The sequence below is a fragment of the Schistocerca nitens genome, chromosome 2 (assembly GCF_023898315.1).
Source record: "Schistocerca nitens isolate TAMUIC-IGC-003100 chromosome 2, iqSchNite1.1, whole genome shotgun sequence".
In the NCBI taxonomy this organism is placed as follows: Eukaryota; Metazoa; Arthropoda; class Insecta; order Orthoptera; family Acrididae; genus Schistocerca; species Schistocerca nitens.
This window is the reverse complement of record NC_064615.1, coordinates 456,226,620-456,252,335: the sequence shown is the minus strand read 5'-3', so window position 1 is coordinate 456,252,335 and position 25,716 is coordinate 456,226,620. Positions and strand designations below refer to the sequence as shown.

Sequence of the window (25,716 nt, the reverse complement as noted above, 5' to 3'; positions counted from 1 at the left end):
GTGCAATAAAGGGCAGCTCGTTTTGTATTATCACGTAATAGGGGAGAAAGTGTGGCAGATATGATACGCGAGTTGGGATGGAAGTCATTAAAGCAAAGACTTTTTCGTCGCGGCGAGATCTATTTACGAAATTTCAGTCACCAACTTTCTCTTCTGAATACGAAAATATTTTGTTGAGCCCAACCTACATAGGTAGGAATGATCATCAAAATAAAATAAGAGAAATCAGAGCTCGAAGAGAAAGATTTAGGTGTTCGTTTTTCCCGCGCGGTGTTCGGGAGTGGAATGGTAGGGAGATAGTATGATTGTGGTTCGATGAACTCTCTGCCAAGCACTTAAATGTGAATTGCAGAGTAATCATGTAGATGTAGATGTAAATGTAGTGAAAAGCTTCACTTGTTAAGTCGTACTGTTTACTTGTCTTCGTCCGCACTTCTCGTAGGGTGATATTTTCATGGCTGGTTTGAGTTTGCAGTCTTTCATTACAAGATTGTGTAGCATGTCTTGATTCTTCAGTCCGTTCAGTTCGCTGTTCTTCGATTTCTTTGCTTCTCTCGGTGCTCATTGTAGTTCGTTGAGAACTTAAACGTGTTCGCGCTTTTCCTCTGTTTCGTTTTTTCGCTGTTCCTTTTGTTTTCGCCGTTTTCCTTCAGAACTGGCAAGATCTACTCTTTTACGCTCCGGTATTGTCCAAAACGTAAATCAAATCAACTTTTTATTAGAAAATACACTAAGTGCAATTTACACACATTTCACACTCTATTTTCGATTTATATCCAGTAACGGTACCACTTTGACTACTCACACTTCACTCATTGTACTACTTGTTCGTTTCCTTCCCTCGCCATCCTGTCAATGGGTAACCCCATCAATGGTGAATTCCAGAACATACCCAAAAGTTTTGAATGGTTCCAATGTTCCAGAACATTCTACAACATTCGAGAGTGTTCTGGAACGTTCCACAATGATCTGTTATGTTCCGGGATGTACCCGAACATTCTGGAATCTTCCCGAAGGTTGGAGACCATTCCCAAACATTCCAGAAAATCCAGGATCATTCTGGATCATTCTGGAATGTAGTGGAATGCTCTCGAATAGTGCGGAATGTTCTCGAATACTCTAGAATGTTCTCGAACGTTCTAAAAATTTGTAGAAGACGAAACTTACCAGCTTCAAAACACGCCCTTCTGATAAAAACAGGAACCTTCTTCATGGATGGGGAATAGCGGGCTACTACACCATGTTATTTTCTTGACCATACCGGGCTCGTTTCTGAGTTTTAGCGGCACGCACATTGTAAAGTTACTATTCCTGTTTTTCGCAATCTGCTTTTGTATTAATAACATTATTATTCTTGCCAACGCACTTAACTAATTCCCACAAATTTAACTACAATCTATCGATTTCCCTTTTTAAATTCGCCAACGTACCTAAACGATTAAGAGATCAAACACTGCATGTTCCGACCTTACGTATACCAGTCTTATGTCCAGGCCTCTCGGGTGTTAGGCCGGATGCGAACGTTGAAGTCCCACGATATTTCGGCGAATAGCCTTTCCGACATCATCAGATGGTTCTCATAGCCTGTCTGCTCTCTCTCTGTCTCTCTCTCTCTCTCTCTCTCACACACACACACACACACACACACACACCTTTTACTTTCACTCATTGGGGAAGTGTATGGAGGAGTTTATAGCCTGTTGGCTTTTACTTCACAATGTGTGTTGGGTGTGTATGTGTGTGTGTGATTTTCTTTGACTGTTTTGCTGTCTGTGTATTGTGATGGTGTCTTGTACTTACATCAGGTTGGGGAGATGTTGGGTGTTTTAAGGATTAAGGATTGGTATTAGGACTTGGAGTTTTTGGGATTTTTTTCTTCGACTTAGTCGTTGAAGAACGTCATAGGCCGTTTGTGTTTATCACGGGACACGTCATACCGACCTAAGGAGTGGATGAGGTTATTTCCAGATCTGGGAGAGCTCGTTGAAAACCCTTGCCAGATCTTGGAATCTTTCTTTGAGGAGGGGGATTTCGGCAGCAGCTTGCAGATCGTCGGTGGGGAATCCATTGGGTAGGTGCAGTGCCCTCCTGAGGGCGCGGTTCTGCTGACAACACTGACAACCGGAAAATTTTTCAGGTTGACAACAATGCCGACTTCGACGTAAAAGTCCAATCACTCCGTGCGAAAGGCAGGCGAGCCCAGTGCTTCAACTGCCAGTGCATGGATCACGTGACAGAATTTTGCAGGATGCCTGAGCGCTGTTTCAAGGGCACTGAGGAGCACCAGTCGCGGGACTGCCCGAAGAAAAAGGAAGACCAGCTGAAGCGCTGCAACTGCAACTGGGACCACGTCGCCTGCTACCGAGAATGCGCTGCATTCAAGCACAGGAAGCGCACCAGCCGCGTAAACCCGAGGCGCAGCTTCGCGGACGTCGCTAAGCGAAGCCGGCCGCCCCCTCCGAGAGGCCAGGGCCGCTCGCAGGGGAGGCCGCACCGGCACCGCAGCCGTCGCAGCTGCCTTCGCCGGCGGCACAGACTGTAATCGAGGGAGCCGTCTTGCCGGCGCCCGCGGCTGCGAGGAGGGTTGCCGCCCGCACAGGGCGTTCCCAGCCTGCCGCCCCGCTGCCGGCTACGGGAAAAGTCGCGATGGAGTCAAACCTTCACGAAACAGCGAAGGAAGACACCACCGAGCTGGCCGCGCTTCTGCAGTTGCTCAACCAGCTGATGACTCAGCTACCGGTGCTCGTGGGAGCGGTGACGGCAGTCCTCCAGGCCACCGCCGAGAGAAGCCAGCCTTAAACTGGTTAACTACCATATTTATGGGTTAACCATTTGCCTCCTCCCCCAGCAAGGCGAATTTCGCCAATTCCTACGAGACGAGACGGTCGACATCTGCCTTGCGCAGGAGACCTTCCTCAATCCCGGAGCCGACGTGCGAGCAGCAAATTTTTGCTGCTACCGAGATGACAGAGCCACCCACGGGGTGGCACTGCCATCTACGTGAAGGAGTCAGTGTGCCACCACTGGGTCCAACACCGGCGCTTAATGCGCTCGAGGCCACAGGAGTGGCTGTCAACACCACCGCCGGAAAGATTCTTTTCGTGTCGGTGTACCGGCAGCGCGGCACACCCCCTGATGAAGCGGACTTCGACGCCCTGCTGTCGTTGGAGGGCGACCTTTCATTGCCAAGGATTTCAATGCGAAACACACCGAGTGGAACTCGTGAACTGTCACCAGCATCGGGCGCCGCCTCTCCCGCGCTGTTCATCGTAAGGGCGCGATCACCGTGGGGCCGTTTGACCCCAGCATCTTCCCTGTACGGGGACAACCGGACGTGCTCACTATTGCTCTTCTCAAGGGAATAGGGCAATTTGCGACCGCCGAGACGCGAAACGTCCTGCCCTCTGACCACGTTCCGGTTATTTTTCGCCTCGACGTGGTCGGAACTTCTCTTCCAGAGAGCCGTCCGAGCTATCGCAGGCTGGACGTCGAGCGCTTTCGGACGAAAGACCTCGAATTCCTCGAGACACGCCAAACCCCACAGAGGTAGGGGCAGACGCCGCCCTAGCATTCTTCACCGGAAGAATACGAGCAGCAGTTGAAGTCATGCTGAGACACCGCCAAGGGCCACGTGACTCCTCGCGTCAGCTACCGCGACCTGTTCTGGTAGCGATCACCGAAAAGAACCGACTATTTCGTGAATGGAAGCTGACTCGCCAACCAGACCCGAAGCGTCGCTTAAACCGCATGAGACGAGAAATTAAGGCAACAGTCGAGCAACACCGGAACCCGGAATGGGCATACCTTGTGTTTACGCTCAATCCTGAGGATGGTAGTGCATGGAGGGTGGTAAAGTCCTTCCTACGTCGGCGACAGCGAATACCGCCATTACAGGTTGGGAACGACTTAGCCAGCGACCGGACGCGAAAGCCAGTGCTCTGGCTGGCGCGTTCGTAGCGAACTTCACCCTGGTGGCCGACGTCATCGACGTGGAGCACATATGGCGGGTACAAGAGCAACAACCAACCTTCCGCGCCGCAAGGGAGTACGGCGACGTTATCAAGCCGATAACGGAGGAAGAAGTTTCTGCACTGCTTCACTCGCTGAATCCCAGGAAGGCTGGAGGTATCGATGGCGTCACAAACCTCCTGCTGAAGAACCTTCTGCTGCGATTACACCGGCAACGTGCCGATGTTTTCAACGAGATCTTCCGATCAGGTGTCTATCCCTCTGTGCGGAAACACGCGGAGGTTGTGGCCATCTTGAAATCCGGCAAGGACACACGCCAGGCATGCAGCTGCCGACCCATCAGCCTGCTACAGAGAAGACTGATGCAACACGTCACCCAGGGGGCACCATCCCGGACGAGCAGTTCGGGTTTCGGGAAGAACATGCCACTTCCCAACAGCTCCTGCGGGTAGTAGAACCGGTGATGAGAGCCCTGGAAACAAGGGAATACCTTGGGGCAGTGTTCCTCGACGTCTGCCTAGCACTTGACTCGGTGCGGCACGACGGTTCCGAGTTCAAACTCTTTGAACAAGGGATACTGACGTCCTACATGACGCTACTGTGAACCTTCCACGTGAGGGCTGACGGCGGTACGTCCACAGACCGGCAGATACGTGCAGGGGTGCCACAGAGGTCGGTACTCGGCCCTTGCTGTACTCCCTGTACATTACCGACGCCCCGAAAGTTGTAGGAGTTGAACTGGCCCTGTACGAGGATGATACAGCCCTGTTCACTCGCAGCATGAACGCCCAAGTGCTGAGAAACCGCCTCCTACGTGGGTGCGACGCCTTGGGCTCATGGGCAACATAATGGCGGCTGAAATTCAATGCCACGAAGAGCTAGGCAGTTGTCTTCACCCGAAGACTCCTGCCGCCAGGGCTTACGCCAGTCGAAATCCTGGGAGAACCTATACCATGGAGTGGGACGGCGAAATACCTAGGGGTCACCCTAGACCGCAGGCTCACCTGGAAGCATCACATTCGTGATGTCACAGGGAGAGCAATAGGACGCCTTCGCGTCCTGTATACGCTGCTAAACCCGCAGTCGTCATTGTCACCGCAACACGGCATCACGCTGTACCTAACAGTGGTCCGCCCGCTGTTAGAGTATGCGGCCGTGGTCTGGGGGAAGCCGCAGATGTTCACATTGTGGCTCTGCAGCGGATACAGAATCGAGCCCTGATGACTGCCAAGCATCTTCCGAGGCGCTACTCGACGCGCCAACTCCACGAGGACACCGGGATCCTGCCGCTGCGAGATAGGATTCGCGCCATCGCAAAGACGTTTCACGGGAAAGCGGGCTACTCCCGCAATCGGCTCATACGAGGACTGCGCCAACAATCGCACATCAGGGCAACCACGCGTTGGCCTGAGTTTTACTAATCCCCCAGCAGAATGTGTTTACTTCTTTTTTTACAGGTACCCACCAGCAAGGACGAATCAAGAAGAAAGGTAATATCTATTCTGTCCCCCTTAGGAACCGCAGGAATGACGATTTCTGTCTAAACAGCACCACCTCGAACCAAGGACAGGCTCGTCTTTTTCAGCGTCAGCAGACAGACCATTCCATCAGAACCACCTGATGATGGCGGAAAGGTTATTCGCCGAAATATCGTGGGACTTCAACGATCGCATCCAGCTGGACACCCGAGTGCCCTGGAAACAACACATACGCTGGGAAAGCCTCCGATCACATATACCGGTCTTGTTTTCCCTATTAACGACATCCTTCTAATTACTTACCGCTGGAAAGTCCAAATAGGAGGCTTATTTACTTCAAGAATATTCTACCCAAGACGATGCCATCATCATTAAGCCATTTTTCTGGCGAAAACATAACGGTTGTAACTTACAACTGCTTACAGCTGTTCGCGGTACCAGATCAGCAAGGCCACATACAAACGACATGCCTCTGTAACGACTGAAACAGCTGCGGCTCCTCTTCAGGAACCACGAGCGAGTCTGGCCTCTCCAAAGATACGCATCCGTTGTAGTTGTGCCTACGGTACGGCTATCTGTATCGTTTAGAAAAGTGAACCAGCTCAGCTCGGCATGGTCCATCGTTCACTTTTATGTAATGATCTTAATACTGCGGAAACGTATAAGACTAATTTGCAGTTTTTGGTTACACTGCCACTGGTGTTCTTCGAGCTGAAACGATTCTCCTCGTCTGTCTCCTCGGAGCTTATGAAGAGTCTGGTGAAGTCGACTTGCACCCGCTGCCAGAGTGCACGAACTCTTAGTCCCGTGCGGCGCGCGAGACCATTCAGGCGACGTTACTGTTCCGTAGACTTCCTCCCAACCGTTTGCTGTCTGACCTAAGTAATTTCTGTGTCCTGGTATACATATGATAACTAGCTCAACTCTGTTAACACATCGTCACCAACCGGTGTCTTCCATCTCTTATGCAAACAAAACAAGAGCATAGTAAAAGTCAATGACGGTAAGGACATACACGAGAACTCGACATGTTAAGTTTCTGTTGGAGTACAACTGAATTTATTCTTCTTCTAAAAGCCGTCGGGAGGTCCGTTCGTCCGCTACACACCGCCTCAAGCTAGTTATTGTAGTTGTTCCACACTCTGCTAGGCAACCTCTTACAGTCCGTGTATGTTCGCTAACATCAAGACCCACCTCGATAACCTATGCGCACGAAAGCGAACACACTTCCGAGCACTTCTGAACTTTCCACAGGTAGAAAACAACCCTACGGTTCTCTGACTAGAAAACTTCCGAAATGCACTTCCACATAACTTCTGCCCTATAGGGTTAAAGTCGCCTCCTGCACCCTCCCACTGCCACTGAGCGATTCCTCGATTTCGCGAGCTGCCCACAGGTCCACGACATTAGTTTCACCTGCCGACACTTTGGATAATCAGCTTCCACAGAAGAAAATGGTCATTGCGGTTGTCGATTCCCTCCTAACACTCAGAGTTCTTCTGTAAAGTGCTGCTGCCTGCCGCCACTTTCAGAAGTTTGTTCCGCAAAGAGTACCACGAAACGCTAGCCATTCTGTCGGAAAGCACTCGCCTCTGAGGACGACACAGTCGGGTCAGGACAGCGCCCTACAGTCGGATTAGTGAGACACAACCCACTACCTTCAGACTGGAGAAACGGACACTGGAAAACCGGCGCTGTCACTCACAGTAACCGTCAGCACTCTGCGACTGTCGCGGCAGGTAAGTGATTCGTTACACAATCGATACCACAGAATCGCATGCCACGATGCCGTGACTGCACGTAAGTTAGAGGACGCTACATTCTGCAACTGTTGTGTATGTACCATCTTGAATAACGTAGATTAAACCGTTATTAGAAATGCCTACTAGTATGCATGCCACTGGTAGCACTGAAATACCCTGTTGTGCCTTTCTTCTTAGTTGTTTCTAGACCACGCTTATTTTAAAATTGTATAAGGTACTTAAATAAATTTGCATTGTACACTGAACATTGGAATAAGTGCTAACGTAACCACTGTCATTCAACTCGAAATTATATGAGAAGAAGAACTGAGGGAGGACTCGTCCTAAATCCTCAACTGCGTTTTGCCATGACCCGCCTCCCATCTTATTGGCCTCAAACCGACTTCCAAAAACACACACAAGCACGAATGGGTAAAGAGTGGCACTCTAAAAACTTACCGTTTCTTCAAAAAGTTGTGCCGATACCAGGCACAGAGGCTGGCAGGAACAGATAATTCTTGCATCTGATCTCTTTGATTTAGAAGGCAGTTCTCCGAACTCGATACGCTAATGCTCAGATAGGTTTAAATTAATTTAATTCATGATTTTCCTCTTCATCATTACCAGACTGCTCGATATCTCGCTTTGAGCATAAGGTCACTGATTCAGAATTCTTCAGTATCTGTCAAATACTGCAAATGTTTTGCATGAGAGCTAAAATATTTTCTACTACCTTTCCGCAACCAACGGGGCCCACAATCGCACAAAGCTTGCCGGCGGGGACGTTGAGGTTTATGGCGGCCACAGCAGGACTCACGCCATCCCACGTGGCGGTCACGTGCTGCAAGGAGACGTCCACGCGTGCTGCTCCTGCGCCGCTGGCCTCGGTTGTGGACTCTGGCTTTAACAGGAACTCCTGGGACACACGATGGTGATTACCACATAACTTGGCTGCCAGAAGATCGCCATTGTTCAGTGAAGTAGGATTATAAAATATTCCACGAATTCTTTCTCATTTCTTTTTTTGTTATTGTTTAATGAAGGAAGTGCAACGCTAATACCTTGCAACTAGGACTCCAGGCTCACAGATCTCTAGTTACATTAAAGGAAACAATCAAACCATAAACATCATTACATCTGGTTGCATCTTAAAAAGCTATCATTACACAGAGCTGACTAATGTTGTCGGTAACGTTGCATTTATCCCCAAGTTACAAATATATACATTTTGTAAGTGTACGCAGATATAACGAATTACACACAATTATAGAGAAGCTATGGATACGATAGAATAACAAAGTTATAAGATAATTAGAGTCTACTGAAGATAAAAACGAAATAAAATAAAATACAAAATAAATACAAAATTAAATGGATGAATCTCATGCGGCCCGGAATGTGAGAAGACTACAGAAATTAAAATAATATGTAAAGTACCAGTGATAGGAACTGCTGAGCGAAATTTAATCGTTTAAAAGTAAGTGTGGCCAGTGTGCCAACTGATTGTTTATCTCATAAGTTTACAACGGCGTTAGTTTTCGTCCTTAGTTTGCCAAGTGGAGAACATGGAATTGTGTTGGGCAACTGTCGCACACATCCACTGTATGATCGGCAAACGTAGAGTCAGAGTACTGCAATTTACTTCAACTTTCAGCGAATCTAGTTACTATTTATAACACCTGAATAGCTGATGGAAAATTCATTTCACTCAAGAAAAGTTATTGGACTGCGGTACTTGTAATGTAATATCATGGTGCGAAGTTACAAGATTGTAACGTTTACGGCACCTCCTGGAAACTACAATATGGGATGGTGTACCAGCTTCTGAAAGGAACTGCAGATGGGGAAAAATATAGAGCAGGGAAATATTTTTTTTAGCTCATGTTTCTTATGGAAGATGTAAATGCACATACATATACTCGTATATTTACTAATCTACAACCTCGTCTACACACATTCTTTGCACGTCGCTGCACCAAGCCTAGAGGAGGGTACTTTGCTAGATATTCCATTTCCTGTTCCACTCGCAAAAGGAGCGAGATGAAAAAAGATTCACTTAATGTTGCTATACGAGCCCCACTCTCCCTGTTTTGTTCTTAGGATCCTTACAGGAGATGTACGTAGGAAGTAGGAGAATCGATCTGCAGTCCGTCGCGAATACTGATCCTCTAAATTTCCTCCATAGCTTTTCGTGAAAATATAGTCTTCTTTCCTCCAAGATTCCTATCTAAGCACATGGATCATTTTTGTAAAACTCTCATACCGAACGAAAAACCGATAACAAATTTAGCAGCATGCCTCCGAAATGCTACGATGTCTCTGTTTAGTCTCACTGGTGGATATCTCAAACATTCCAGTAGTGCTCAAGAATGGGTCGGACAATCCTGCTGTATGCACTCTCCTTTATAGGCCCATCATACTTTCCCAGTACTCCCCATAAGCTGCAGTTGGCCATTCAGCATCCCTGTACCTGACGTTACATATTGATTCAAAGTCCATCTCTTCTAGCAGTGTTATGTCTAGATACGAAATCGACCATTACAAGATCTCCCACACACGGGAGCAAGATGGGGTCGAGAAGCAATCAGGCAGCTATACCACCTAGACGCACTCGTGCTTCCTACAGCCAACTTAGCGAGTCTGAAAGAGGTCATATTGTGGCTTCCGAATGGCAGGATGGTACTTTCGGAGATATGCCACACAAGTTGACGTGCTGCATCACTTGTGAAACGATGCTTGGGCCAGTGGTCACGTGAACATTCTCACACACGGTGACGTGGTTCTGGACGCCCACGCAGCACAGACGCCCGTCAGGGCACCAGCGGCAGTTAGTACAGATACCACAGCATAGATAAAGTCGCTTGTGAGCTCAGCCGTGTCAAAAAATTGTTCAAATGGCTCTGAGCACTATGGGACTTAACATCCGAGGTCATCAGTCCGCTAGAACTTAGAAGTACTTAACCTAACTAACCTAAGGACATCACACACATCCATGCCCGAGGCAGGATTCGAACCTGCGACCGTAGCAGTCGCGCGGTTTCGGACTGAAGCGCCTAGAACCGCTCGGGCCGTCAGAGGATTACTTGGAACACGGAATGGCGGTCCATCGTCTTCGGTGATGAAAGTAGATTCTGCCTGTACGCAAGTGATGATCGTTTGCGTATACTACAAACACCTGGTGAGTGCTGTCTCGTGGAGTGCATTCGTCCAAGACGCACCGGTCACACCTCAGGCTTTATGTCTCCGATGCAATAACCTACAACTCTCTTTGACCTTCCTCGTGAGTTTCTGCATGAGATGTTAACCAGCGCTCGGTACGTGAAAAATGTTGTTAGACCAGTATTTTCGCAGTTCTTGCAATAGAAAGGTGAGGTATTGTTCGAAGAGGATAATGCTCGTGAAACTCAACGTACTCTGCAAGTCGTTCAGCAACTTCCCTGGTGCCCTATTCTGTATCGTTCATACCGATTGGTGTAGTAGGTTAGTCATGGTAGTAACGTAATTTTCTGTTCTTTGTCCAAATATCCTATTCAGTTAGCTTCTGAGACCTGTTACCGAATGGTCCTCCCACCGACTTTACGACAATTGTACCAGAGGACGCATCCGGCTGGAAAGTGAGTTCATAATAGACTATTTTCCTTTGTTAGAAATATGGTTATGTTAGGTTGTTACTGTGAATGATTACATTAAAAGAAAACGTTTTCAGTCAATATTCTCTCAAAATACGTGTTATTTTTATGCAAATAAGAGTTTAAAGATGATTAAACACCAAGCCATCGGCTCTGCTTACATATATTACGTGAGTGTGAACTGACATTACTAGTGACTTTGTATGCTTTTTCCCACAAATGGTTTAGTTAGCAATTATCGAAACGTGTTTACAACTTTCAAGTAACAATGGAAAGCAATTATGTGAAGCCTGATATTGGAAACCTTCCAAACTATCACGCATTTATGACTTACGCAGCACTGTTTGGCAACGCAGTCAGGCTATGTTCCTCTACCCAATAGTGCAACAAGTGAGCGCTGTGCTTCTGTTGTTTGGCGTAGCCAAATGGCAGCCGGCACAGTAGCTCATCTTGTTCGGTCAGATGGTTATCTACCCTCTGTAATATATAAAAAAAACTGAGTGAATCGATCAACGATGACTAGTACAAGCGTCTTGGGACATCTGCCCCAAACGAATACAATGAACAAATTGAGATAAAAAGACAGGAAAAGAAAAATAGAACGTGGTTAGGGCGCGGAAATGTGATACGGAAGGACACAGGTTCGCGCACGGATGGGTGAAAAAAATTTTTTTTTTTCCTCTTCATATATGCAACACGTTCTGAGACATTGATATTCGTGTAAGTTAAGATTTTACTGCGATATTCGTTATTACTTACATGTAGGAGCGGACTTCCTCAGTAATGATTTTATGATTTCTGTGTGTTTAAAAACGAAACATGAAATTGCTGGAGATGAAACTGCTGTGAATGACACAACCGACATTGACCTTTATACTGTATTTTTTCTTGTCAGAAATAATTCACCATTTTTTCCGAACATGTAGCGATTTCCAAGTATGCGGTTAACCAGGAATCTAAGACCACAAGTTAAATTACTGGGAATGTAACTAACAGCAGTTATCTTCATAATCTTGCTTGTCACAAGTATTTATCTGTGATCGAATCCTCAACAACAGTAGACAGAGATGAAAGATCTCCGCTGTAATATTTTTAGACTGTAGCATCTTGTACGAAACATTTTCCTTCAAGGGATGCATGTTATAAACTTCGACGAACTGCAGGAGCTCTCGAAAACGCGTTTTTTTTTCAATTTTGTTTTTAAGACCCAAATCGTTGATGTATCATATAGGGAAGTTGGCTACTTAATCACCTGGAACTCTAGGAGCGAGTTATAACCACATTCTGTTTATCTTCTTATTCTTTGAAACTCCCAGAATCAATTTTTCGGGTGTTTTTATATGTCTACTAGTACAATGTGGTACTACGTACTATTCCTAACTCATTTTCCGAATCGTAAAATCCAAAACACGATGTCAGTGTAAACGAGAATAAGATGACATAATGCGGCATGTACGACTATCTGCAGAATACAGTCAGATACGTTATCGTTATTATGCATGCATGGAAACATGCGGTCAATAGCTACAGTCCCATTTAACTGTGGGCAACATTTTCAAACATTTTCGAGGTCTAAACTAGCAACTCACCTGAGCAACAATAATATCCTTAGTGAATTACAGTTTGGGTATCAAAAAGGTTGATCAGATGAGAATGGCATACATACACTCACTCACTAAAGTTTTGCAAGCATAAAATAAACAAAATAGTAATGGTTTCTGTGATCTAAGATATTTCACTAAGTGAATCGCAATATCCTCCTAGTAAACTGAGGCTTTATTGAACTAATGGCATAGCCAATCACTGGATAATGTCATGCCACGTCCAAGCAAAATAATGCAAGAAGTGGTACTTGTAAATCAACAAATCTTACCATGGGAGATTCCTTTTATTGAGAAGGAATCACTTATGGGGTTCTAATAGTCACAATCTTATCTCCACTAATAATTCCCACATATGTAAACGATCTCCTCTCTCATATTGAAGAAGAAGGATTAGTTCTTCATTTACAGATGACAACAGTATTTTAATCAAAATAAATACAAATATAGCAACAAAAGAAATAGTAATCAGTGTTCGTAAAGGTATTATTGGGAGATTTTCTGCAAATGATTTCACTCTCAATTTCAAAGACACAACATATGTAGTTCATTAATAACATGGGTGGAAAGCTCAAAATTTTTAAATGTCCATATTGATCAGAATTTATATAGGATGAAACCAATTTTTGACCTCCTAAAACAACACAGTTCAGCCACATGTGAACTTCAGATCATTGCAAATATGAAGGAACACAAATCAGTACATTAACACAGTTTCCATATTTTCATTGACTAATGTTATAAAGAATAATTCTCTGGGGTACCTCATCTTTGAGAATATAAGTTTTCATCGCTCACAAACGTGCAGTAAGAAGAAGATGACAATCATTATTCCATAATAATGTTGTCTTTAGCACAAAACAGGATTTGCAATCACGCCACAAAATCTTTTCATCATCTACCAAATGATAGAAAAAGGTCAGCTAGTCTGTAAAATAAAATTGAAAACGGACTGAACGTGTTTCTCCTTGTTCGCTCGTATTTGGCAGGAGAATTTCTATATATTTGACATGTAAAACATGATGTGTAGGAATTATAAATTCACATATGTATTGAAAAAAAAGAAAAAACCTTGAAAATTGTCGGCATGTGCCAATACTTATATATGAATGTAAAATTACTCATTCCATTTCATTATGATTGATCATAGAATGATCCATGGAACACAAAACTAACGTTTGTAATAGTAGGCTCTGAAACCACTCAAGCTCTATCTGCCATGCAATGTCCTGTCATTTTATACCTTGATGGATAAAAAATCTCAACACCAGGAGGGAGTTGTGCGACATAAACAAAAGTTCCTTGGTGTGTTGTTACATCTCAAAGATGATGTATATTAAAATTTCGAACCAGTCGCATAAGAGTGAGGCTTGTAGCGCCAGTATGTGGATACAAATCAGGTTTGCTTTAAATACATGTTGTAATGGTCGCAGGCGCCATTTACCTTTGAGACTGGATGTTGTGAGTTGATGTTACAATGCCTTTAAGGCGGCAAAGGTGCCATTATAAACAATTCTTTTATTTTGAAGGAGGTCATGTAATAGAATAACTCGAAGCTGGACTTCCCTTTTGCAATATTGCAGAAAGACTTGGTGAGAATGTAGCCACTGTACATTATTCCTGGCAGTGGTCTACAAATGCAAGAAGACCAGTCTCGGGACAATCACATGACACTACCAGGAAGGAAGATTATAGTATTTGGTGTGCAGTTCTGACACATCATACTGCATCTGCAGCAGCGATTTGAGCAGAAGCATGGACCATAGTGACACGACGGACTATTATAAATCATCAGGTTTTGGCGGCGCAAAGACTGTTCCATTAAGTTTCAGCCGCAAGAAATCTCCTTCTTCTTCTAATATTTCGGCTGTATAACGTTCAGCCATCTTCAGAGTGAGCCGCAAGACCGCCGCTCCAGTGCTCGCTTCGTCCCTTTATGCTGTTGTACCGCGCTACTGCGCATGCGGCCACAGATGCAAATGCACCAGAGACGTTGGTCGGCGGCAGAGATGTGCATAATGCGCGAGTTGTATCTATGACTCCGCAGTTGATTTCTGTTGGCATATTGATATATCATTGTGAGCTGCACTCTGACGACGTCTTTGCGAGTTTATTACAGTAAGTGCCGGATTCCATGATTTATCAAGATTGAAACCACTATCTCTATTAATTAAATTCGTCGTGAAGCGAATTTCAATTGCCTCCTTCACTATCGAGTCCCAAAAGGATGATGTAGTTGCCAAAATTTCGACGTTGTCATACAACATACTGTGACCATTATCAATGTAGTGCTTTGCCACTGCCGACTTGTTAGGTTGTAAAAGTCGTGTGTACCTCTGGTGTTCTATGCATCTATCTGTGACAGTACGAGTTGTTTGTCCAATGTAAGAAAGGCGACATTCACATGGAATTTTGTAAACTACAGATTTTCGGAGCAGCAAATCATCTTTGATGGAGCCCACGAGTGCAGCCGTCTTGGGTGGAGGACGGAAAATCGCTTTTACTTTATGTCTGCCGAGAATGTGTCCTATTTTTGATGAGAGGCTACCCACATATGGCAGGAAGGCTATCGATTTAAAGGTTTCTTCATCTTCTTCTGCTTTCTTAGTGACCTCTTTTGATTTCATTTGCAGTGCCCTCTGTATTTGTTGTGGAGGGTACCCATTGTCTTCAAACACTCTTTGTAAGTGGGAAAGTTCATCTTGCAGACTGCTTTCATCAGAAATAATATGCGCTCTGTGAGTCAAAGTTCGGAGAACACTCATTGTCTGGGCAGGATGGTGGCAGCTATTTGCACATAAATACAGATCGGTGTGCGTCGGCTTCCCATACACTTCATGTCCCAAAGTGCCATCCTCTCTGCGCTGAACCAAAACATCCAAGAATGGAAGGCATCCCTCTTTTGAATTACCATTGTGAACTTTATTTGATCGTGGAGGGAGTTCAGATGTCTTAAGAAGTCTTGCAAGTTGTCTTTACCATAGGGCCAAACTACAAAGGTGTCATCAACATACATCCAGAATACTGTGGGTTTCAAGTCAGCAGATTCAAGCGCCTTTCCTCGAAGTCCTCCATAAATAAATTGGCCACCAGAGGGTATAAGGGACTACCCATGGCGACTCCGACCGTCTGTTCAAAAAATTCGTTGTTAAATAAGAAATATGTGGAGGTCAGAACATGTTTAAATAAAGCTGAAATCTCTTTGTCAAAACTGCTTTCTATAAGTTGTAGACATTCTGGAAGGGGAACCTTTGTAAATAAAGCCACCACATCAAAAGTAACTAATATATCAGACGGGTTCATTTTCAATGATTTCAGTTTACTAATGAAGTCAGCTGAGTTTCTTATGTGGAGAGTACATTTTCCCACAAGAGGCCTCAACAATGATGCCCGATGTTTGGCAACAACAATTTTTTAATATTATTTTGTGAAATGAACTCTTGTGTTTTGTCAATGTGTTATTGTTTCGGCGTAAGAACTACTGTACTTCCTTTGACTGCTTTAGTAATAATGATGTTTTCATTTTGGAGTTTCTTTCTGAGTTTTCTGACTGTTTCAGATTCTGTGTTTTTACTGTTTTTGTCAGTATCTTTTTTGGATCTGTAATAATTTTATCTATATCTTTTTTCATCAAAATCAGTTAAAACACAGGATCTGAAACAATCAGAAAACTCAGAAGGAACTCCAAAATTAAAACATAATTATTACTAAGCAGACAACGGAAATACAGTAGTTCTTATGCCCAAACAACAATACATTGACAAAACACAAGAGATCATTATACAAAATAATATTAAAAAGCTGAAATCAAAGTGAACAAACAGATTTCAGACCAAGGTATAAAATATGTTAAGAAACATAGACTATACTCTGGATGACAAAGAAAAAGGTAAATTAATACAGAACAATCCTACAGCACCCACCCTCCAATGCCAACAAAAAAACAATAACCAAATATTACAGTAAGACAAATAGCAACAAACAATGGATACAATAGGTATCTAGTCACGAAATTATACAAAAAAAAAATTAATACAGTCAGTGAACACAGTACACAAACACCCACAAACAACAGTACAACAAAACACTACACAAACAGGCACAAACAGTGACAGAACAATAACGACACAAAGACTACAGGAAAACAGGAAAGAAGATTCAAGATGGTACACAATGACATACAAGCACAAACTCATACATAAAATAACAAACATTTTCAAAAGACAAGGGAATTCAATCCAAAGGCACATTCAAAAAATAACAAAAAATACATATATCAACCAAAAAGCAGGAATATACCAACTACAGTGCAACACATGTGATGGAAGGTAATAGGACAAGCCAGCAGAACATTTGACACCTGGTACGAAGAATATATCAGAGCAAGGAAATATGGAACGAGCCACTCAACTTTTGCAGAACATTTGAGAGAAAATCACCAGAAACCTACTACAAGACAAAATGATATCAAAATAATTAGAATAAATAATGAAAGATATCGCCTAACATTGCATGAAAATTATCATATATACAAAACAAGGGCTGAAAAGACAAACTACTAAATGACCAAGTAAATATGACTAATAACTCAATGTTTACATAGACTCATAATATAATAGACAGAAATCCCAACAAACGATTACATGTCTGATTCCTCTCATAAGTATATACAGAAAAATATAATAATAATAATAATAAATTTAATAATTGACAATAAATAAATGAATAAAAATTGTAATAAAAATAAAATATATAATTTTTGTTTTATTAATAAAAAGAAATCTGTCTCCCTCTCTAATACACACACACACACACACACACACACACACAGTCACCAAACAGTTGAATGCAGAAATCTGAAACACTTGGAAAAACAAACGACACTCTGTATTAAAAAGATGTCAGTTACAGTGATCTGTAATGTAAACAGTGAACTGAAAGTGAACTGTAAGATGTACACCTAGTTGCCACATGAGAAAAAGCAGTTTGATTAGATGCAATGAATTAGAAGTTACCTGTAAGTACCTTTCCATACATAAAAAAGTTAACGAACTGTTTTAAATCTATAACCTAGATGTGAAACCATAACCTATGTGTAAAAATGGACAAATCATATAATATTTCAGGACACCGACTGAAGATGCCTTCTAAAAAAAAGCAAAACACATCTGGGTGCATAAATGAAAATAAAAATTTTCATGTGCAGCATGCAAAAAAGGGATTTTCTTTAAACAACCACAATTTATATACAGCTGCTGCGAAAATGGCCACCACAGGAAATGTGTCATTTTTATGAAGTTGATTAATTTCGTCAATATGTTGTTTAGTACTGACAGAAATACAGAGTTGTTTTAGAATACTTGTGTATTCAGGTTTTGTAACAACAATTTTTAATTCATTTTCTAAACACTGTTTTGTAACATCATCATAACGATCTACTGGATCTTTTACATCTACTTTTTTTTTCTACCTTTAAAATCAATATATCCTTTAGTTACTTCCAAAATGTTACATAATTCCTTATAAAGCTGTTTAGTTAAACTTTCTATTTTTTGATCAATTTTTCCTTCTAATATCCAAGGAAATGAAGTTAGGCTATATTAATACTATATTTAACAAAGGGGATAGCAAAAGCTACTCGAACTACTGAGGAACTTCTGTTATAAACACATTAATGAGAATTTTTGAGAAAATAATTAAAATTAAGTTCGAAATAAATTTTAAAAACTGGGACAAACAATGTGTCTTCATAGCTGGTAGATCATTCATAGACCATATTTTCATATTACAATAGATCTTAGAGAAACATAGGTAAAAATAAAAAATATAGGATGAATTTTCATAGATTTAGAAAAAGCATATGATACTGTCCCAAGAAAATTAGTTTGGAGAGCATTACATCTAGCAAACGTAAATAGTCATTTAGTTAAAATAATGCATGAAATGTATTAAAATAAATCATGTGGAAATTGATAGTACACTTTCATAGAAATTTAGAACAAGCATGGGACTGTTACATGGCTCTCCCTTGCACCAACGTTATTCAAAATCTATATGGATATCAGTCTTCAATAATGGTCTCATAAATGCAGTGGGATGGGGTTAGAAATTAAAGGTGGATTTTATTTACATCAACTACACTTGCTGATAATCAAGCAGTTGTAGCACAAGAAAGTGTGATGCAAATCCTCCAAATGAGTTATACACAGAGGGAAAGAAAATTATGAAGGTCAATACTTTCTGTTATTTGGGATTTATTTTAGAGTTGCAAGGAAAATCAGAGGTAGAAATCAATAAAGGAATCAACTGTGGGGAGGTAACTGGGATGCTAAACTCAATCTCATGCAGCAGAAATGTAATAATCCGAACCAAAGAAATCATTTATACATTGATATTAGAGAGCATAATTATGTATGGAGTGGAGACTTGGACTACAAATCTGAAACACATTATAAATCTGCAAGCAGTAGAAAAGGATTTCTGGAGATGATCAGCAAGAACTACTAGAAAAAAGAAAGTAAGAAATCCGAAATAATAAAGAGAAAGGAAGTAAGATGAAGAGTGCATCACATTATGAATAGAAGGAGGTTACAATGGTTTGGGCATGTAAGAAGAATGAAGGAAGCCATAATTTCGAAAATGATCCTGGAATTGGAACCAGAGGGGAAGAAGAGAAGAGAACATCCTATGACCACATGACTCCAAAATATACAATTAACAATGACAAGACTTGGTGCAGAGGAAGAAGATCTACAAGACCAAGACACCTGGTGGAATATTGTGAGGAGACAAATTAAGATCTTGTGTAAAAGATGCAATAATACCTGGGTATCTGCTATATTGGAGAAAAAACTTTGTGTAGAGGAAACTCAATAAATAAATCATTTTTTATGTTTCCTGAATTTATTTGATCATTAATTTGTGTGACTTTTAGGCTGCAGCCTATTTTGAAAATGTCCAATTATCTGAACACAGTTTTAAAACAAACAGACACAAATGACCACAAATTGCTTGATCAAAGTTCTGTCCATACTGCAGTATAGATCATAATAAATGAAAAGCACCAGTTTGCTTTTGTTCTACAATATTATTTTTATTGCTAACCGGTTTTCGGCTTACAAGGCCATCTTCAGACATTTTTTCCGAAGTAGTTGATTAGTGGTTTTGGTATATTACCACCAAATGAATCAAAAACAACTTTTATGTCTTTATTCTTATAATAACAAATATAATAAGCTCCAGGATGAACAGATGTATCTAAATTTCGTAGTCCAGATTCATTTCATTGGTTCATTAGGTAATTCATCAAACATGTATCCTCCATGAAAGGGTTTAGTTATTAACTGTTTGGCAAGTTTTTCTAGATCAAAATTACTTTATGGACCAGGATACATATGGATTATTTTTCTCATTTTTTTTACTCCACTTCCCTTATTCTCCAGTGCTAGATTATGTATTTATCCTAATTCTTTATCAGCTTGTCTCTTGTTTATTACTGTTTTTGGTTGCTGCAGAACCACCAGCGAGTGAACCAATAGTCACTAGATATGGTGATATTGCTACTAGTAATGGTAAAAATCTACCTTCATGTTCTGTTAATCCAGAACCTCTTTCTTTTCCATTAGAAATTCAATGATTTTTCCTCAACTGGAATACACTATGTAATAAGCAAATTTCCACTAGTTTTTTTATCTCTCTTTATTTTTGTACATCAGTTAAAAACTGATCAATACTATGTAACTATTCCTTATTTAATTTAATTTTTATAGATTTTGGTTTAGTTTTGCCACTTGGTAGCAAAGTATAATCGAACTAAAGTTATTTACTAACATAGATAAAAAATTTATAAGGATTAATAACTTTATAATTCCCAAACATTTTCATCAACATCTAAACCAATTCCTAATTTTCGTTTACCATAGATTATTCCTCTTTCTGCAGTTGCACCTATTTTTTCTCTTAATGAAGCACCACTTGAATGCATTCCTTCCTTTGCAGCTAATTGAAGTTCTTTCTCACCTTGATGTCTAGATTCTCAATGCTTGTGATCACAATACGCGATTTTATGTTGTTTGCAGGCTCCATCTAATTTATATGTTCTTGGATCATCTCTAGCTGATCTTCCATCTCATGTGATCCCAGGACAACATTAATTATAATCAGAAGGATGTATTTCAAATGGAAATTTGTTAATTAATTTATTTACTGTAACTTTCACATGTTTTCCACTTTTTCAAAATGGGTGAGGAAGATTATTCAAAAATCTAATTAAATATGGAATTCCTGTAGAATTATTGATAATAAAGTCATCGAATTTATTGGTAAAATTCCACATTATTCCAACTTTTTCACTGTGATAATTATTTTTTCCAGCTAATTTTTCTCCATGAATTACTGTTAATCTGTTGGTTATATCTCTAACATCATTCAGCCAAACATATTCAATGGATTTTTCTGAATATTTCTTTATCAAAACTTTACATTTTATCTCAGGTGAACTTATTTCTGAATAATCAGAAAAATCTATGTTTGATCTTCTTAAGTTTGGGAAATAATCATCAATAATCTTTTTTACAAGTATTTCTACTTCTTACCTCTATCCAATTTTATTTTATTTGGCTTACTCTCAGAATATAATGCTAATGAATTATGTATAACATATCTGAATAATAAGATAAATCAACACTGTCAAATTTTTCACTTATATCATCTATAGTAATCTTGTCTTTTCAACAATAATTGATCTCCATTGAATTCAACAGGTAATTTATCAGTTTAAATTTATTTAAATATTTCAGCAGGTCTCAATCCAAAAACTTCATCTTTACTATGATTAATATACTATAACATTATTTCACTGACATTTATTTTTTAGCATTACTATCCATTTTTTTTGTAGTGCATGTTCTGTTTTTACTTTTCGTCTGTTCTTCATACTTCTCCAATACAACCTATGTTTCTGACTTGCTGAATATCTAATTACGTTGTGGACTTCAGTCAGATTTATTTTCTGGTATATCTCCAAAATCGTCTGTGATGATAGGGAATCATTTGTTTTTCATCCTCTGTGTTTTCTTCAACAGTTTTCAGAATATTATGATCTAAACCTTTGATTACTTATTTTGCTTGTTCAGTACTATCGATTAGTGGTTGATCTTCTTTTTTATATTTTTCATATTCTGTTCTTCGTTGTTTTTCCAGAACTTCAACTGTTATTTCAGTTCTTCTGTTTTCTTGCTATTTTGTTTAGTTTTCTTAGCAACTTCTGTATCATATTTTGCGAACATTTATTCGAAATGAAAAAACATTGATCTGTTTAACGTTTGTTATGTTTAAAGTTTACATTTGGTGTTTGTGTTGTCCTGAAAATTTGAATTTTATTTCTGAACTTACCTTGCGAAAAACTACCATTCAATTATCTAGACATTGATCTAATTGGAAATTTCATCATTATTTTCAATAAAATTAGCAGTTTTGTTCATTATGACTGACTTCAAATTTTTAAAGGTTTTTGTAAATTCTGAGTATTTTGGTTGATCTAAGCTTTTGGAGTAAATGTACAATAATTTTATTCCAATTCAACTATCCAGGAGCTAGAAAATAATTATCAGTTATTAATGTAATATTTCCACAACCATGTGATCCTATTATTGCACATCAGATAGAATTATGTAAAAGTTTAGTTTTTGATTTCTTTTCTGGAATTATTATTTTTGGTTCCCAATTTGTCATCTATTTAAATAAATATTTATTAATATACTTTGTTTATTTATTTGAGTTGAGGTATAAACCATCTGTTCTTAATAAAATTATTAACTGTTCCAATATGACAAACTTATAAAAATGTATTATTGGCTGGTTTGATAGAACTCTTTTAGCTCCAAATATTACATCCAAAAAATTATAAATTATATTATGAAGGAGAAACGACAGAAATTTCTATAGGTCAGAGTAGTTTAAAAAATTTATAAAAATTTATTCATTCAAAACACCCAAAGACTCACACTAAAACTGATTAAATTGTAAACAGGTTTAGTCTCGAGAGTGATGTTAAGATGTACATGGATATCATAGAAGATAATATTGCAAGTGTGCTAGATTTTAATAATCAAACTATTGAAGCTAATAAAAAGATTTTTGGAAACGATTTTCCCACAATTATTCCATTTGGATGAATAAATATAAATTTTAATCAAGCTGATTAAATGTATGTTAAACTGATCATTCTCATAGAGAAACTAGTATTATTTCTTCATCTAAACCAAATGCTGGATTGGGAAGATGAATAATTTATGAACCATGTTATCCTGTTGACTTTCCTATTGTTGAACCTATTTAAAAAGTGGTAAAACTGATGAAAATGAGAATGTGATTGACTTCAATAGTGCTTTCGTAAAATAGTTTTAAAAATGTCTTAGTAAGTTTTATCCTTAATAGATCATGAGCAAAATCGAGAGTTATTAGTTTTACTCATTTCCTGTGAAATAAAGAACAAAAAATACTTTAAATGCACCCAACAAGGATACAGAGATTGAAATAAATATTGGTGATAGATGCATGCACAATTATACATGAACTTTAGAATTGGTATAGCTAATTGTAAGGGGTCAGAATCAGTTATCACATATGACAGAAAATCCAATTAAAAATTAATCGGTAATTATGTGGAAAAACTTCGATTTTGTGACCATAAAGAAAGGAAATAATATTTTATCCAAAACTGAACAGCCTTTTGTTTCTATCAACAGCTATGTTATATTTGACTTCATCAGTTACTGATAAAATAAGCTTCGACATATTCTTAATAATGGTAAAATAAGGACTTTATCCACTTGAACTACTTGGCGGATTTTTTTTAGATTGTAATGAAATTATGCAGGAATATCATCTAAATCTGATTTTGACTAGGTCTTCCAGAGCTGGATATGCAATTCTTAGGTGGCCTCATTATAATGGTGCTGGAGTTGAAATTAAGGATAAACTTCCGCATGAAGGTGGAACTGTAATGAAATCAATGGACAATCGTGTACCAATAGTTAAATATGAACCAAATTACAAGTTAGAACAATGAGAGATTATTCTGAAATATTCAAAAATTTCGATATCTTTTTATGAACTACAAACTGTTGAAGTTGCAGGATTGAGTGGTAAGAGAAATTTTGAACTTTATATCACAAATTACTATAACTTTGCCGAATTTGATATGGTGGTATGCCATATTTTGCATTTGTTACATTTCAGACTAAATGTAAGAATAATCAGTTATTTGACTGTTCATTATTCGACCATGTTAAGTACAGAATATGTACTTGAAAAATGGAGGAATCGGAGTTCTCCCACAGGACATGCAGAATATTAAATCACCAAATAATTTTCTCGAGGTGTATGATGCATTTCTCGATTTTAAATCAGTTACACTACTCAAATCTGACACTGAGATAACTCCATATGATTTCATTTCAAATTCTCCCATCTATGTGTTTAACATGAGTTGCAGAAAGAATGTTGTAACTACACAGAATGCGACTATGAAACACAACTTTAAATAAAAAAATTTCTTCAGATACTTTAGCATATGTAACAATGTACAGTAAGAAAAATTAACTTACAATGCATGGCACAGAATACTTACTAACAATTTTTAACTACACAAATGAATAAAAAATTAGAAATAGTTACAGAAGTGGTAACTTCATATTTACATTTCCTTTGGAAGTATTTCCAGAAAGACAGAGGAAATAAAAACTGAAAAAAGTTACTATATCAGTCTTAATATGATATTTCAGATAGCTCTTGTTATGAAGATTACAACAGCATTTTGCGGGCCGGTGTGGCCGAGCGGTTCTAGGCGCTACAGTCTGGAAATGCGCGATCGCTACAGTCGTTGCTCGAATCCTGTCTTGGGCATGGATGTTTGTAATGACCTTAGGTTAGTTAGGTTTAAGTAGTTCTAAGTTCTAGGGGACTGATGACCTCAAAAGTTAAGTCCCATAGTGCTCAGAGCCATTTGAAGCAGTTTTTTTTTACAACAGCATTTTGAATTTCAAAGTCGGTTAATATTTGCATGAGATCGATGTTTGTTCACTACATATCCATACGACAACATAGTTCTTGCCATTGCAAGTCTTATCAGACCACTGACGGCTCTGGGAATTTACAGCTTGTGTTTATCTGGCAATGTGTAGCCTCTAGATAAGATAATAATGACCTAGTGCAACAGTGTCTACAGTGCTGACGTCAGAGGAAATGAGATGACACCACGTGCACTGGCTTTTCCCTATTTGCTCTATCTCGCTTACATGTTCTGTCTTCGCCATTTGCTAAGCGGTTCATTCAGAGATGGTGCTGGAGCAATTACTATTTGCAATAGTACAGTAATACACTTCGTTTTTGAGATGTAATATTCTTTTTAAACTTATTTTGAGTGTTGTAAGAGAATGTTACAAGTTATGTATATTTCATCAGTTCAAATTAAATACAAAAATGTGAAGAACATAATTTATTTACTCTCAAAATAAACTAATGAAAACAGCATTTTTAGAATATAGTCTGTGATTCAGGTTCCAACAATACATACAAACTGCGATCAAATACATTTGCTCTTGGAGTGTCGCAGGCCAAGAGTGGGCTGTCCACCCAAGCAGTCAGGATCATGGATCATCAAGTCACTGCTGTTCGAGATCTGTCCCCTCAATTAAAGACGACTGGACCAGATGCAAAGAAGGACAGCTACCTGGACTTCGCGATAGACCAGAGGTTGGAAATAAAATAAAAACAGTAAACACAAGAAAAGGCCCTCCACCTTCTCTTCAGATAGTGCCGAAGGTTTTTGGACTTTATGAGAACGAATTTTTTAATTTAAATTAATGCTAATTGCCTAGTTAAATAATAAAATATGCTGAACTAGAGAGCCAGTACATTTTTAATATGAATTATTCTTTGTGAGAATGAATTAATTTTTTTCTTGCATGCACTTTTTATAAAAATACATTAGATTCATTTTCTTACTTTCAACCTTCGATAAAAAAATTGTTTTATAATAGGTGACTGAGATAAGAAAAAATATTCACTGTAATTAGTTTTTACAGTAATTGATAGTAAAATAGAAGTTTTTAAATGAAAATAAGTGAATTTTGAAATAAAAATGGGAGTATAGTATGTACAAAGTACCGGTGCTGGGTAACTTGAATCAGTCCTGGCGCGAGCCAGGAATTAGCCACGTGGGCCAGGACCAGTACTTTCTACCTAACAACGTGTCTGTGTGCTAGACACACTGGACCTGCACCTGGAGCTATGG

The 25,716-nt window shown here is 39.8% G+C and overlaps 1 protein-coding gene across 1 annotated transcript in view; it reads right to left on the bottom strand.

The window, feature by feature from the left end:
* The window catches only part of LOC126235089 (ATP-binding cassette sub-family C member 4-like), a 257,022-nt gene that overhangs the window by 137,438 nt on the left and 93,868 nt on the right, over positions 1-25,716 (bottom strand). Inside the window, exon 9 of the mRNA XM_049943823.1 lies at positions 7,923-8,105. Within this exon, the coding sequence (XP_049799780.1) occupies positions 7,923-8,105 (183 nt within the window). The remainder of the gene's footprint in view (positions 1-7,922; positions 8,106-25,716) is intronic.